The sequence below is a fragment of the Mesocricetus auratus genome, unplaced genomic scaffold (genome assembly GCF_017639785.1).
Source record: "Mesocricetus auratus isolate SY011 unplaced genomic scaffold, BCM_Maur_2.0 Super-Scaffold_100707, whole genome shotgun sequence".
NCBI classification, from domain to species: domain Eukaryota; kingdom Metazoa; phylum Chordata; class Mammalia; order Rodentia; family Cricetidae; genus Mesocricetus; species Mesocricetus auratus.
Genome location: NW_024429269.1, coordinates 2,359,369 through 2,376,199, shown reverse-complemented (window position 1 = coordinate 2,376,199; position 16,831 = coordinate 2,359,369). Strand labels below are relative to the sequence as shown.

The 16,831-nt window shown below is 41.9% G+C and overlaps 1 protein-coding gene across 3 annotated transcripts in view; it reads right to left on the bottom strand.

Annotated features, from left to right (window-relative positions):
- LOC101836622 (disintegrin and metalloproteinase domain-containing protein 2) overlaps positions 1-16,831 on the bottom strand; it is a 48,936-nt gene that overhangs the window by 18,647 nt on the left and 13,458 nt on the right. For all 3 annotated transcript variants that reach the window (XM_040740691.1, XM_021230210.2, XM_040740692.1), the window contains 8 exons: positions 16,386-16,462; positions 15,650-15,818; positions 14,892-14,948; positions 13,660-13,731; positions 12,134-12,300; positions 10,726-10,807; positions 3,943-4,079; positions 401-575 (listed from right to left, as the gene is read on the bottom strand). In XM_040740691.1, coding sequence (XP_040596625.1) covers positions 401-575; positions 3,943-4,079; positions 10,726-10,807; positions 12,134-12,300; positions 13,660-13,731; positions 14,892-14,948; positions 15,650-15,818; positions 16,386-16,462 — 936 coding nt within the window. The remainder of the gene's footprint in view (positions 1-400; positions 576-3,942; positions 4,080-10,725; positions 10,808-12,133; positions 12,301-13,659; positions 13,732-14,891; positions 14,949-15,649; positions 15,819-16,385; positions 16,463-16,831) is intronic.

Here is a 16,831-nt window from a genome sequence, read left to right as displayed (position 1 = left end):
GAGTTTGAGGCCAGCATATGCTACACAGAGAGATCCTGTATTAGGGGAAAAAAAAGAGCATGTTGGTGATGCCAGTTGACAGGTTTAGCTGTGGTGGCTTTCATATGGCATGCATACAATGATTACCAACTTGCACATGGTTAGTGTGCCCCATTTCTTTAGGTGTCAATTCTATACCAGTGAGGGTGGAATAAAAAGCAAACGTGTTTGCATGGATTATCTACCGGTCAGCGAACCATATGCCAAGACATTAGTTCAGCCTTGAGTCTGTCCGTGTGTCCCTCGCAAAGGCCTTGGCAGAAGGATGGCTGTGAGGGATGAAGTAAACTGACAGAGGGGCAATATGGATGTCACTGAATACTTCTGTACTCTGTGCCACACCCCCTGAAGCAGCACTAACCGTTCCACAGTCACACTCTTCTCCTTCTTCCAACTGTCCATTCCCACAAACTTTCGCCTTGTATGATAGCTGTAGCTGTGGACGATTTTGGAGGCAGTAGGAATTTTGACTTGAGATAAAGCTGGAAAAACCCTCCATGCTGCAGTTACTGAATGTCCTTATACCGCTGGAATGACTGAAAAGAGTCCATATGTCAAACATCTATGTTAAGACTTCCTCCCGCAGGCCACCTGCCCTTAGAAAATCAGTAGTTACTCAGGAAGAACGCATCCAGGGTGTGCCTGGATCTGTGGACAGAAGTCAGCTGTTATTAGAGAACTCCCACTAGATCCTTTAGTAGAATAAGTAGCACGAAATTTTACTGGCATTAACATGGCAAATTTTGGGTGACACCAGTCTCATGGTTTAGTGTCTACCTTACACATCACTTCATTTTACAAGTTGTTGCTGCCTTTTCCTACTAGAACTGCTGAACTTTGGAATAGCTCTGTCTTAAGGTCAACAATCTTTACTTCCAACCTGGTTCCATAGTTTTTAAGTTAACTCCTACATCTCTTATCTTCTACCTTAAAACCTGAACTCTGTAGGTCTAGTAAGCAACTCTTTTTGTATGCATGTATATGTATATGTGTGTGTATTTATATATATATATGGAGGTGTGTGTGTGTGTGTGTGTGTGTGTGTGTGTGTAGCATAGCAGTCAACCTCAGGTTTATGTGGGGTCAGGCAGGGCAGGAATCCAGTTTGGTCCAGGTTCCTGCATTGTTTAACACTGACTAAGGCCTTTGGTCGGGATGTAGGTGCTATAACATTAACACTGCACATTCGGAGACAAGCAAGTGTGGGAAAGAAGCAAGTGGAGTTGTTCAGACTGAGCACAAAACACAGTGGATGCTCTGAGTCACTGCGTTTCACCCTTACCACATTCAACCAACTGTGGATCGATAGCACCGGGGAGAACGTGCGTCTGCTGGAAGAAAACAGATTCCCTTGGTCCTGTCTCCTGAACAGCACATCATGACAGCTATTTGCTTAATCCCACCTTTAGACCCGATACACATTACATCCAGAGAAGAGAAGTGTACAGACAGATGTGCATAAGTCATTACAGCTCTGCGAGAACCCTCACATCCATGAGGGCTGTCTTACATTAACTGATGAAGAAGAAGAAGACATCTTATATTGTTGGTTGTGAGCCTAGCTTTTAATGGCTGAGCAATCTCTCCAGCCTGAAGGAAGACATCTCAATTGTGACCAGGACCGATCCCTGAGCATGGGCTCCTGGACTGTGTAAAATGGAGAGTGTAGCTGAGCACTAACACACAAGATTACTCCCTTCTTCTCTGTCTTGACTGTGGATGCAATGTGTCTGTTCCTGCCATGACAGATGGTAGCCTGAAATGTAAGCTTAAATGGGCCCTTTCTCCTTTAAGTTGCTTTGGTCAGGGAATCTTAACACAGCAACAGAAACAAAAGTAAGACAATGTTCTTGTAAGAGATACTTAAGTAATAGGAACTTCTAATGCGAAGACAAAGGCACTATTTATCTCCTAGAGCTGTGAGAATATAATTCATGCAAAGCACTGAAAACTCAGTCATGGGACAGACATTCCAACTGGCAAGTTGAGTAGAACAAAATAGTGAACGCATCTACATTTCATGAATCATGTGTCTGTAATGAAATACTTTCAACTCCATCTGCTAATGACATTCTCCATGACCACCTCCAGTTCCCAGACTTTACCATCTCCTATGGGTTAAGGCAGGAGACTAGCTGAGCAGGAGTTTCTATGCTTGTTCTCTGTGATTTTCTCAGAACACCATCAGTTTTGTCTGACCTCTTGTGTAGATCTCTTGTAGTTTCTCATCAGAGCCAAATTTTCATGGTCTCAGCCCATATCTCCCCATTACCCCGTTCTCTCCACCTCATCCACACTGCTCAACAGTCTCTTTGTTGTCTCCTCTGCCAGATTGAGCCCTAACGCTCACACCCTCTACCTGAAAAGCTGTTGCTCAGTTTACACGGAAGGTTCTCTCTTACTGACACGGGAATGATTTCTCAGCACACACTTAAAATATCACTCCCTTTGCTCGTCTTCACCCCCTTTACTGACATTGCCCCTAAGGCACTTGTCAGCCAGAATACTCCTGATTTAACTGGTTTCTTCCAGCAAAGCATAAGAGGGTTATAATAATTTGTTTAAAAACTGAAGCAGCGAGACAGAAGTAGCATAGCAAGTTCAAGACCAGCTTGGTCTACATAGCAAATTTTAGGAAGGTAGCATAGACTATGTCTCAGATAGTTAAATAAATAAACCCATCAAAGGGTTTATTTAGGTGTTTCATTATGATTTTTATTATTCTCAGCAATAACACCATATAACACTATTATGTTCATAAGCATCTGTAATTCAGTAGTGGGTTATGGCTAACATGAAGCTATTCAGATGTGAGCTAATAGACATGATGGTCTCAAGGTCTAACCCTTGTATTGCTGTTGAAGCTGTTCTAGACATGAGGATGACCAAGGAAGATTGTTGAACAAATCACCAATGTTGTATTTGTGTGTGGGCACAGCCTGGTTTGAGTACAGTTTTCAGTTATGTTAACTCTACATGATGGGATTGATTATACATTTCCAACCACTGACACATGGTTTCTATTTATGTGTATGTATAGTCACACATGGGTCACAGCACACACGTGGAGGTTAGAAGACAATTTGTAGGAGTCAGATCTTCCTGACTGAGTGGATCCAGGAATTGAACTTGGGTTGTCAAGTGTGACAGCAAGTGCTGTTATCGCCGAGTCATCTCTCCAGCATGGTTTCTATCTGAATGCCAGAGAGAAAAGGAAGCAGAAACAACAGAGATCTGGCAGGATAGCTCAGTGACTAATGTTGCTTACTGCACAAGTCTGGCAACATGAGTTCAATCCTGGAGACCCACATAAGGGAAAAAAGAAACAACTCAGAGTTCTCCACATGCGTTCCATGGCAGGTGCACCCCTCATGCATCCATCATGTGCAAACACACACAGACACACAGACACCACACACACATTTTTAAAAGGATGTTCAATAGGACTTTCATGGGTTAAGGAGCACGGCTTCCTACCCATGTGCTGTCATATATGTGACTGTTCTGTGTGGCAGAATGGACGCTGTTATTGGGACACAGTGTGAATGGCAGCTGGGCCAGGCAGTGAGCACGTTTATGGTCCTAATCTTCTAATGGACTTACTGGGTACTCTTCTCTTTCTAGCATTCAAGGGGCTCTGAATCTAGTTGGACACTTGCTTCGGCCCGGGCCTCCAGGACTCTGATTCAGTTCTCGCCCTGACTCCCCTCAGCGATGACATGAAAGTGTACGGTGAAATAAGCCCTCTCCTCTCCACGTTGCTTTTGATCATGGTGCTTTGTCACAGCAATAGAAGCCTAAGATGCCTGGTTTCTAGCAGGTGAGTTTTCTTTAACTAAATATACAGGAATCAGCTTAGCAGAAACTCTAGCTAGAGTTGAGCATCAAAGCCAAGGCTCTTACATTGCTTCGGGATTCATCACGCAGATGGACACTCCGCAGTGGCACTTGCTCACATTGTCATATGATATCCCCATGCTGAGGCTCAGCAGCTGAACCAAAACAATTGCAAGCGATTCCAGAGTCACGGCTTTGGGTTGCTGAAAGGAAAACACACCGGGCCATAAACGTGTGTGTATACTTTGTGAGAGGCATTTTACTTGAAGCATTGGAAAATGTGATTAATTATCCACAATAGCCACATAGTAAAATAAAGGGTAAACACGCATTGTGCTAGTCACAGAAGCACCATCCTGCAACCCTGCAAACACATGAATGATCCAAAAATACGTGTCTTTTAATAGTATGAGTAAAGTGAAACACTCAGAAAAAATAACTTAAATAAATTTAAATGGTATAAATCCCAGTTAGAAAATTAAGATACATAACAAAAATAAATTTGTAGTGGCTGGAGAGATGACTTAGTGGTTTAGAACACTTGCTGCTCTTCCAGAGGACCCAGGTTTGATTCCAAGCACCTATGTAGATGCTCACAAAGATGTCTAGAACTCCAGTTTTGGGAGATCTGATGCCTTCTTCTGGCTTCCGATAGCACTGCACACTTGTGGTGTACAGATACACAAAGGCGCAAAACACTCATACATGTAAAATAAAAATAAAACAAAAACGTAATCAACTAGGTGGTGGCGGCTCACACATTTAATCCCAGCACTCAGGAGTCAGAGACAGGAAGATCTGGCAGATCTCTGTGAGTTGGAGGCCAGCCTTGCCTACAGAGTGAATTCCAGGACAGCCAGGTCTACACAGAGAAACTTGTCTCAAAAACAAACAAACAAATAAATAAAATCAATTAAAAATTAGGAATGATTAGAAAATTCAAATAGAGCTGAGCCTTTCTTATGTTAAATAACAGCCCAGAGCAAGCATCTCATCTACTAGAGCCAAACAGCACTTCTCCCGTAGATCAGAAGTGACACAAGAACAACCATTTGCCAACCCTACTCAGTGTTGCTCACGTTGACTGTCTCACAAATGCACCCAATGTGGAGGCCCAGGTACAAGGACTTCATTGAAGAACATCACTGAGGAGAGCCGGCCACATCGAAAAGAAAAAACATAGAGATAGTTGCAAGACGGGAGCCTGCCCCAGCAACAAAGACCTCGGTAAGTGAGCGACGATATGGGACAAGACATGAGTCAACATGAATTGTTTGTTGAAGGCCTCAAGAAGACACTTAAGGTGCGAGGGATTAGGCTTACAACACAGGATTTGTGAAAGTCTTTTGTCTTTATTAAGGAAATTTGTCCCTGGTTCCCCACTGAAGGGACCATAGATGATAAAAGGTGGAAGAGAGTAAGAGATGCTTTAAAAGATTATTATAAAACTTTTGGCCCTGAAAAGATTCCTATTATAGCATTTTCATTTTGGAATCTAATTAGTGAAATTATTTCCCAGAAACAGTATGACCTTTTTGTAGCAAATATAATAAAAGAAGATGAGAAATGTTTAAAACTTACTGAAATAGAAAAAGCAGAATAGCCTAGTGAGGAGCAGGACCTTATGTCATTTGATAGTGACTCAGAAGAGATTCAAAAGACTAGCCCACAAACCCAGGATAAGATCATAAAAAAGATACCCTAACCTAAACCACCACCAAAAAAAAAAAAAAAAAAAAAAAAAAAGATGAAGGAGCCAGAGAGCCAGACCCAAAGTTAAAAAGGGATATCCCTCACTTTAAAAATTATCCAAAAATCAACAGCCTATGGAAGATAGTCTTAGGGACTCAGAGTGGGAAGATTTGGAGGAAGAGACAGCTAAATATCATGATTCAGACTGGCCCCCATTAACAGAATATCGGACTCAGCCTTATACACCTCCTCCAATAGCCCCTTCTCTGACTTGCCCAGTTTTAACCCCTCAAAAAGAGCTACACGACAAAATTCAATATCTTAAAGAGCAGATTCGATTAGAAACAGAACATCAAGACCTGATTACCCAGCTAGAGAGTCTGAAAACAGGCAAGTCCACCAACACCTCTCAGTGGGCTGCCCTGAAGACACCTCTTACCCACCAACATCAGACACAACCAGAGAATACGACTGCTTTTCCAGTAATGGAGACAACAGATGCACAAGGCACTGCCTGGCGACATCATGAGGGTTTTGATTTCAATGTAATGAAGGAAGTCAAAACTGCAGTCTGTCAATACGGAGCTACGGCTCCTTACACCACTGCCATCATAGAATCTATGGCAAACAGTTGGCTTACTCTCTCCGACTGGTGCACTTTAACTAGAGCAACCTTGGTAGGGGGAGGTTATCTTTTATGGAAGTCAGAATTTGCTGAAGCTTTTAAAGAAACTGCAAAAAGAAATGCCCAGGCAGGAAATAACTGTATGTAGGGTATGCTAATGGAAGAAGGAAATTATGAGGCAGAGGGTGTTCAAATGCAATATGAACCTGGACTATTTGCCCAAATTCAAACAGCTGCCACCAAAGCCTGGAAGAGACTACCTGCCAAAGGGGACATGAGCTCTTCCCTTACTAAGATCAAACAAGGGCCCGACGAGCCTTTTTCAGACTTTGTCCAACACTTGCTAATAGCAGCAGGAAGGATTTTTTGGAAATGCTGATTCAGGTACCAACTTTGTTAAACAATTGGCTTTTGAAAATGCTAATTCTGCCTGCCATGCAGCTATTCGACCATATTGTAAAAAAGCAAACAAAAAACCAGACCTTTCTGGCTACATTTGCCTCTGTGCTGAGATAGGTACAGTTTATCAGCAAGGACTCACCATGGCAGCTGCTATGCAAGGCACTAACTGTCAGACAGTTCAGAAACAAATGTTTTAGCTGCGTTGTCTTCTGACACTGCCTGTTGATTCCGTCCAGGACAAAGGCATTGAAACAGCATGTAAAGGACATTCATTACATCACCTTAATGCCTATATTTTACGCCTCGTGCATCATATTACCAGAGAACAAGCTAGACATATAGTAAAAAACTGTCCAGAATGCATCCAATATTTACCTATACCCCCATTTGGGAGTTAATCCTCAGGGACTTGTGCCCAATGCTTTCTGGCAAATGGATGTTACCCATCTTAAAGAATTTGGACATGTTAAATATATTCATGTTAATATAGATACATGTAGTGGTTTTATCTTTGCCTATCTTCAAACTGGAGAAACCACTAAACATGTAATCAGCCATTTGTTAGCTGCATTTTTCTGTCATGGGCACTCCTCAACAAATCAAGACTGATAGTGGACTGGATATACCAGTGCTAATTTTAAGTCCTTCTGCAAACAATTAGTTATTAACCATGTCACTGAAATTCCATATAATCCTCAAGGATAAGGTATAGTAGACAGAGCTAGCCTTACACTCAAGCTAACTATTAATAAATTAAAAGGTGGAACTTGGTACCCCACCAAAGGCATGCCAAAGAATATTCTGACAGATACTCTTTTCATTGTTAGTTTTAAAACATTTGGATAATGATGGAAAATCTGCTGCTACACGGTTTTGGCACTGTGATATACAGAAAACCTTTGTCAAAGTCATGTGGAAAGACTCCTTAGACAACACTTGGTATGGACCTGATCCAGTCCTAATATGAGAACAAGGATCAGTATGCACATACTCTAAAGAAATGAAATCTGCCAGATGGCTTCTGGAAAGATTAGTTAAATAAACAGATGATAATGTAAGTTCTTCCAGGAGGGATTGCCCCTCCTGAGAATTTCATTCCTTTCTGTTTTCCAGAAATGAAGATCCATGTCATACTCAGGGCTGTCTGTGGGAACAACAGACCTTGGCCAGCGACCCACTTCTCCATCAACCTGGGAGCAGGCAGCTGTGAGACAATGTTTACTGAAAACAAACAATCCAGTGCCCTAAGAAATGTTTACTGGATAAGTGCTCCATAAAGGCTTGCTCACTGAAACACCCTGACTTTGATCTTTCCATCTCTTCCTGCCCCCTGCTGCTGCTGCTGATTCTGGTGTCAGGGATTTAACCACCAGCCAGGAGGAGAAAGTGGGGTGTGTGTATGTATGTCAGAAGTTTTTCTGAAGGGAAGCGTTTCTTGGGAAGTTCTCCTGAGCCTTCTTGGGGAGCATAAAGATTTCTTAACGCAACCGACCAGTCTCTGTGTCATCAATCCCGACACCCTCGCCACATTCTTGGATACAGGCTGCGCAGCGGGCGTGGCAGCTGTCCTCCTATTGCCCCCCCCTTCAGAAGCAGAACTCGAGAAATGCCGAAGGGAACTGTTTGACCAGCAGTTTGGACTGCCTGGAGTGGACTTCTGCCCTTCCTTCTTCCCTTGTTAGTGCCCTGCTTGGCTTGTTAATTCTTCTATGGCTAGGACCTTTGCTCTTTAATAAACTGATGTCTTTCGTTAAGGGTCTAATAGATGCTATCAAGATGCAGCCTATACAGGTGCACTATCACTGTCTTGACATGGCCGAAATAGGAGACAGCTGTGATGAACCTTAATCATATATAACTTAAAGTATGTAGCTATGAGATCACTTTTGATTCATCTCCTCTTTGGTGAGCTGGGCTGGTTAGCCAATGACGGGCAACAGAGGAAGAACAGAGGGTGTCCCATCCCGATAGCCTCCTAAGACAGGAATGCTCATCATGAGATGTCATCTCCAATGACGGGTAGGGCTATTGCACACTCCTGATCCACAAGATCCTCTGACCTAAGACAGGCACGGCCCCCTCAAGGATATCCCAGCTTATGGCCTTTTTACTTTATATAGAAAAAGGGGAACCTGTGGAGGGCCCTAAATAAGGACAGCATAATAAAAGCCATCTTAATATTCCTACTGTATTCTTAGAGACTAACACCTAGTTAAGCTTCTATTTCTCTGTGTCTGCTTATCTTCCTGTACAGCATATTTTCAAGGCCTGCAGTCCAGACTCCCCCAGCTGCAGACTTGTGTCCTTGGAACATACCCTGCCAAGGAGAACTTCTGCTCCCCCGCCCTTCTGATACCTGCCCTACTTAAGCCCTGTTGGTACTTTCAATAAACGAGACTTTATCAGAATCCTGTCTTGTCTCAGTCTCTCATGTCTCTTGTCCCCCTATTCTCACTTCCTCCCCTAGCGTCCCCATTGACTGACCCCGCGAGTCAGGGCCGGTCCATCCCAGGTGTCTTCCTCTTTGCCAGTCACTGCTCTGCCCCAGGAACCACTCTTCTCTGCTGCAGGAGTCCCAGCCTTCCCAGCCTTCCCAGTCCTCTACAGCTAGACCTTCTTTGTTAGCCAGTCTGCCTCTTCGTTAACCAGTAAAGCTTTTGCTTCAAGTTAGCTTTGTGTGTGTGTGTGTGTGTGTGTGTGTGTGTGTGTGTGTGAGTGTGTGTAAGTCCTACACCCTATCCTTAGAGACCAGGGAAATCACTTTATCCACAAGATAAATGCTACCTTTACCAAAAATACGATTTGTGAATTTTTAATATGAATTTTCTCTTTTCCAGCTCCACTGTGCTCCATTTTGCTTATTAGAGTGAGGTCATTCTATGCTGCCTCTCAGAAACTCCAGCAGACACCACAGAAACACAAATGTAAGGGAACAAGTTCTACAGTGAGGCGCACCAAAGGTGCTGGTGTCAGAACTACACCAGTGTCAACCCCCTAAGAGACCTACAGCAATGCAAATATTAATGGGAAAAACAAATCAAGGAACTATCGATGGTCAGTACAGTCTGCTGACTCCCTGCCAAGGCTTAGGTCAGCTCCCTCAGTGTAGCCAAAGGGCTTAGAAAATTTTTAGTCTAAGAAGTACGGAACAAGTTTACACATGCGTTATTAATCGCTTATTCTTATTCCCTTCCTGCTGTAAAGTTCCCAGTTTATATGCATATACCGAAACAAAGGTGATTCACTAGTAATCACAAAATTACGGGCCTTGTAGTTTTCAGGGTCATAAAGCAGATAAGAGCTGCCCCAAGCAACACCGTCAGCTTCTTGGACATGCCATTCCCCTATCTTTGAAGGTCCCAAATGTAGTCTATTTGAAAGACTCCTCTCCTGGACAAATGTCCTGCCAAATAAAAGATATTGGCGGGGCCTGGATTCTAAGTTTTATCTCAGGGAATGGAGTGGAGGTTTGACTATGGGAACCAAGGTTTTTGACTGTGTGACTAAATTTTTTTCTCACCAGCGGCTCCCACAGAATGGGGGGACGTCACCCAATAATCAAAAGATCAAGGCAAGCTTTTAAGTATTCACAGTCCTTGTGGGACAAACAGATCCAGTTATAAAGCATGTCCCTGTATGTAATCTACATTAACAAAACTATATAGCTAAATGAAAAATCATCTTCCTGATCACTCACAGTTATATGTGCCCATAGATTGAGATGCAATCATGAGATTACATGTACAGATCACATGAGATTACACATTACAGTGTAGGTATTGGGCAGATACCAAGCTGCTTTAGCAAAAGTGAGCAACAGTTTCCAGAGTCAATAGTCCTGCAGGCCTTGCCTGGACAGGATTAACCTCAATCAAAGAGTCACTTCTCCGGTGGGTTGACATCTGTTCTACATTATTTAAAGGTTTAGTTTATTTTAATTTTGTGTATGCATGTGTGTATGAGTGCAGAGCCCATAGAGGACTCAGGAGGGCATTGGACCCCCTGAGCTGACGGAGGTGGGTGGGCGCTGGGAACTGAACGTGGTTCCTCTGTGGAGGAGCAAGCACTCTCTGGCAAGGACCCCTCCCCACGTTATGAACTCTAACCAAGCAGATTAAAGCACAGCATACCAGAGCAACACTTCCGGCATAGTTCTTGTCACACATCTTCCCTTGAAAGGTGGCACCAATGAAGTCTGAAGTTTCTCTGTAGCTAAATTGAAAAGATTACAGTCATATAATTTTGCAGCAGGAAGCATAGTTAATGCTCTATTTTCATAGAGCAGATTTTAATGTTGCTTACTAATTCAGACTCTTAAAATTTCCACTAACAGTCATGTGACATGGGTTAGGATTGCCCAAGTTCCTATATTTCTAAGAATGATAAAAATCAGTTAAAAATAGAAAGTGTACTTTCACATGAATTTCTGAAACGTAATGAAGATTAACCTAATGCAGTGACTATTTTAGAAAAAAATGGATATACCCTCTAAAATAAATAAAATTTCTTAAAATGACAAGATGAAGGCAACCATGCTGGCACAGAGGCAGAGTCAGGGCAGAACTGTGAAGTCTCCTCATGGTGTAGTGGAGTCAGCCTGCCGGAGCCACGTCAAGACAAGCATGCAACAGAGAACTAAAAGTACTGCGCTTCATGTATGTTCTGAAATTACCAATGATAGAAAACAAAGAGTATGAAATAGGAGGGACTTGTATACTAACAATTTCAACACAGTATAGGTACATTAAATTCATGGTATATTAGAACAGTCATTCTCGACCTGTGAGTTGCAACCTCTTAACAAACAAACCTCTATCTCCAAAAATGTTTGCACTAACATTCATAACAGAAGCAAAATTATAGTTAGGAAACAGCAACGAAAACAATTTTATGGTTGGGGCTCACCATAATGTGAGGAACAGTATTGGGAAGGCTGAGAACCACAGTTGTACACTATTTAGGAGTACCTTCCTTTCTGTTTTTTTCTCTTTTCCTTTTCTTGCATAGTGAGTGTATGTGCTCATCTGTGTGTGCCCTGGGGTTACAGAAGCATGGACCACTTGGCTTTTACACAGGTGTTGGAACTCTGAACTTGGGTCTTCAAAAATGCACAGCAAGCACTTTACCCACATAGCCATTTCTTCAGTTTCTCTTCGTTGTTGCCATTGTTATTATTTCAAAGAGCAAAACTAAGTGCCTACATTAATAGAATTCAGACAGGCCTTCCAAACAGACACTGTCAGTCTGTGATGCACAGCCATGCATGCTTGATGGAGTTATGTGTGCTCTACAGTAAGAAGGTGTCCGGAAGCAAGGCTGAAGAAGTGAGCTTCGACTACAGACCAACCAAGGCAGGGACCTTAGTAATCTGACCATAAGGAAGCTGTCCTAGTAACAGCTGCATACTGTTGTGTATACAGGGAGCAGAAATCACAGAGAACTTGCCTTCCCTCTAAAATGCATGTGGATTGTTGGAAAAGGGATCGGACCAGCCAGTTTCTCTGGGTATAACCTGTCATAACTTGAGAAGGTACGTACACGAGTAAAAAGGCCATGTCATGTGGGCGAAGAACTAGGTAAGACTGTTTCCACTTCAGGAACCTGTAGAGCAACTCGTTAGCATCGCCAATGGTTGAGATTTTGTTTTCATCCATCCAAAATTCCAGGGAAGACAGAATTACTGTAAGATTAAAGGGGGCAAAGATCTAAAATAGAACACAGACAGAAAACCTGTTCAAACAACATGATCTAAAGGGACTGGGCAAAAGAGCTCTGAAAACGAGCTCAGGTCGTGCATTTAACAGCTGCAGTGTGGGTCTGGACTCAGTATTTGAAAGTATTAGGCAGCAATAAGTGCCCTGGTCATAAGTACACGTCACACTGGATTCTTTAACATGCTTGCACTTAATCAATGCCCCTCCCCACCCAGGAATGTCTCATTGTATGTAATCCTCACAATGACCTACTTTACAGGTAGGAGAATGGACACTTCAAATGCAACTTAATGGTCCTTCCATCACTCAGCATGCATCTATATGCAGATCCACCAAAGAAGGTGTGGGGGTTCTTAGGAACAGCAGCAAGGGTGTGTGGTTTGAGTGATAATGTCCTTTAGAGGTGCTGGCATTTGGATACTGGTCACTCATTGGTGGCATTGGTTGGGGAGATTTAGGAATTATGGTCTTGCTGGAGGAAGTATGCCATTGGGGGTAGAGCTTTGGGGTTTCCAAGCTGAACACCACTGCCAGTGTGCACTCTCTGCTTCCTGCTTTTTGTTCCAGGCATGTGCTCCCAGCTTTCATCTTAGCTGCCATATCTGCTGCATACTGCTATGCTGTCTCCACCATTAAGGACTCTAACCCTCCGAAACTATAAGCCCAAAGGAACTCTTCCTTCTATTGGTGTCTTAGTTAGGGCTTCTATTGCTATGAAGAGACACCATGACCATGGCGACTCTTACAAAGGAAACATTTAAATGAGGGTGGCAGATAACAGTTTCAGAGGTTCAGTCTATTATCATCAAGACAGGAAGCAAGATGGTATGCAGGCCTTCATGGTGCTAGAGCTGAGCGTGCTGCATCTTGACTCAGGAAACCGACTGTCACACTGAGAGAAATACCTTAAAGTTCGCCCCACAGTGGCACACTTCCAACAGAAGGTATGGCCCAGGTTAAAGGTGTGCCCTGCAGTCTCAAGGTCTGGATTAAAGGTGTGTATTATCCAGCCTCCTCTAACGACTGCACTTCCTCCAGCAAGGCCAGACCTCCTCATAGTGATACTTCCTATGATCTTATGGGGGCCAAATACGTTCAGACTACCACTAACAAATTACCTTGGACATGGTGTTTTATCACAATAATAGGAAGGGTAAAAAAAAAAAGAAAATACTTGCTGGGCGTTGGTGGCGCTTTAATCCCAGCACTCAGGAGTTAGAGGCAGGTGGATCTCTGTGTGTTTGAGGCCAGCCTGGTCTATATAGCGAGTGCCAGGACAGGTTCCAAAGCTACATAGAGAAACCCTATCTTGAAAAACCAAAAAAAAAAGGAAAGAAAGAAAATACTTACAGCATTCATCAGTCCAATCAACTGGAAAATCTTTTGAGTGACAACAGCTGTATCAGCTCCAATGTGTTCATACTGTAAAATAAAACTGATGACTTTAATTCTGTTAGAAGTTTAATATAATAAAGCAATACACTGTTTTAAATCACTGACATATATTAATCAGCATTATTTTATTATTCATACCATACAGTGTGAAAGTGGAAAATATAAAAAGATCTGAAAAAATTACAATATAAAATTCCACTATTAATAAAGCAAGGATAGTAGTTGCTCACAGAAAATACTAGCTTTAAATGATTTAGATGTGAACATCTCAGTGTTTTGCTTGTTATGTGTGCACATGCAGTGGCCATGGAGGCCAGAAGAGGGCATCAGATCACATGGGCTTGACTTGGAGACTGTCGTGAGCCACCATGGGTGCTGGGAACTGAACTCAGGTACTCTGTAGGGGCAGCAAGCGCTCTTACCCATAGTCATCTCTCCAGCCACAGGAAGCAACTTAATATGGGGGAAATACCCAGAACCTGTATGTGAAAAGCTCCCAAAATGTTACATACTCCATGATCCCACTTATACACTGTTTTGGCAATGAAGAACACATTGGTGGACTATGAAGGCCAGTGAGACTGGGGGAAGAGGCGTGTGGCTGGGAAGTGGCGTGCAGCGGCTTCTTGTTGGGGTGCAAGCATCCTGTATCTTGACTGCATCAGTTGCAGTGTGCTGGCTGCTGCAGCACTGGCAGAAGGCATCTGTGTGCGCGCACATGGTCTTGTAAGTCTGTGTGAGTATATGACTGTCCTCAGTAGGAAGGCAAACGAAAAAAATGAGAAACTATTATAATAAAAAATTCCCAGTAATAACAAAAGGAATAGTGGAGGGGGAAAAGTGCAAATAATTGAGTTTATTAAAATTCAAGTTATTACCTTCCGAGGTTGAAGACTGATTCTGTAAGACAAGGGAGAATTGCTTTTCTTTTCTTTTTTTTTAAGATTTATTTATTATGTACACAGTGTTCTGTCTGCATATATGCCTTCAGGTCAGAAGAGGACACCAGATCTCATTACAGATGGTTGTGATCCATCATGTGGTTGCAGGGAATTGTACTCAGGACCTCTGGAAGACCAGCTAGTGTTCTTAGCCACTGAGCCATCTCTCCAGCCTAAGAATTGTTTTTCTAATGCTTCGCTGCTAATAAAAAATGAACAAGACAAATACAATTGGAATACACTTACCATTTCTTTCTCAATTACAATATGTATTTCCAGATAGCGAGAGACAGCTTTCTGCGGCTGAAAAAAAATTCCACAGACTTGATGCCAAAATTGAAGAATGACATTGTTATCTTGTTGTAGTAAGCTTTGTATCTATTTTGCAATGTGACTAGTGTAATATATAATACAAAATACACAAAACAATAGGCCATTTTAAAGTTGCCTTCGGAGATAAACAGTTTTGAAATACACAGTTAATAAAAACATAGGAGGAAGAATAAAGGAATAAGAGCATAATAAGACTGAGAAATGACAAGGTGGTAGATTTATTTTACATGTGTGCATTAAAACTGATGCCATGAATGATGGGAAGATTTATTCTACATGTGTGCTTTAAAACTGATGCCATGAATGATGGGATAAAACAAGATTGCCACATTTAAAAGCAACAACATGCTGTTTGAAAGAACCATGGTTTCACTGAGACAAATGTAGCTTTAAAATGTAGCTTTTATTTATTTTTAAATAAATAAAATTATTTAAAATAAAATTATATAAATTGATAACATCAGGAACAAAGGAGGCATCACTAACAATATTAAGGAAGTTAAAGATATATTGGGAAAAAAATCACAAAATTAGTTTTCAGGATTGTGACTGATGAGCTTTCGTTGGATACATCCTTGTGATGCCTATGTGTACGTGTGTGTGTGTGTGGTATATAGGTAAATAATTTGTTTATCAGGAGATTATTTGATAGCATCTAGTTAAGCCCCTACCTTGACACTTTGTATCTTATACTTCAGGTCCCTTAGTTCCATGTCCTTCTCAGCATAGAGCAAAGCATCTCCTTTCTTAGGCTCCACTTGATAGATCACGTGTTCAAAACCAATGGAAGATTCCAGAGGTTCTATTCCATAGCTAACATTTCCAAACTGAAGGAAACCTCTACAAAGAAACAAAAACATACATAATAAATAAACATTGCACATGGAGGTGTTAGTCAATTGACACACAATTAATGCCCTTCCACAAGTCCATTAAGTCCCACTGTGCTACTGAAGTAAGTGACACACATTGAGTGGACCAGAGCAGTGGCATAACTGGGCTATCCCAGCTATTACTAGTCCATGACTTCTGTGGGGCTGGAGAGATGGCTGAGTGGATAAGAGCATTTACTGCTCTTGTAGAGAACCAGGGTTTGGTTCCCAGCTCCACATGGCAACTCACAACCACCTGTGGTTCAAGTATATTCATCTAGTACTCATGTAGGCACATACATATACGCATAAAAATAACAAAAAATAAATCCTGAGAGATTTTTTATGAAATCCCAGTTTAACAATAGCTTAGATTCAGAATGATGGTAGAATTTGCTATTTAAAATAATTTTTGTTTATAATCTTTCCATTTATAATCCATTTTGTGTTCCACACATTTACACAACACACACACACACATACAAAATTTATTTTAAAAAAACACACCATTTTATATACAATTATGTATTACAACCTGAGTCCAGTACATGTGCTAACAATCACCATAGAATTTGGATAACCTTCAATGTATCCTTGGAAGTAGCAGACATTCTGAAACACAAAGATAAAATACACAATATACTCCTTTTGGTAAAGATAGCATTATCAGAGACCCCAGACTGTTAGCTTTTGTGTGTGTGTCAAATACCAGTTGCTTCCAAAAGCAGATTAATAAGCATTCTCTCCTCCCCCCCCCCCCCCCCCCGAGACAGGGTATCACTATATAGCCTTGGCCTGCCTGGAACTCACTATGTAGACCCAGCTGGTCTTGATTTCACGGAGATCTGCCTGCCCCTGCCTCCTTACTTATGATTTACTTTATCCGTCATTAGGATACTTATTGATAATCAAAAGCTCTTTTTGTTTTGTTTTCCCATTCTTCTGACTTAATTCTGCATGTTAGAGAAGCAAAAGGGATCC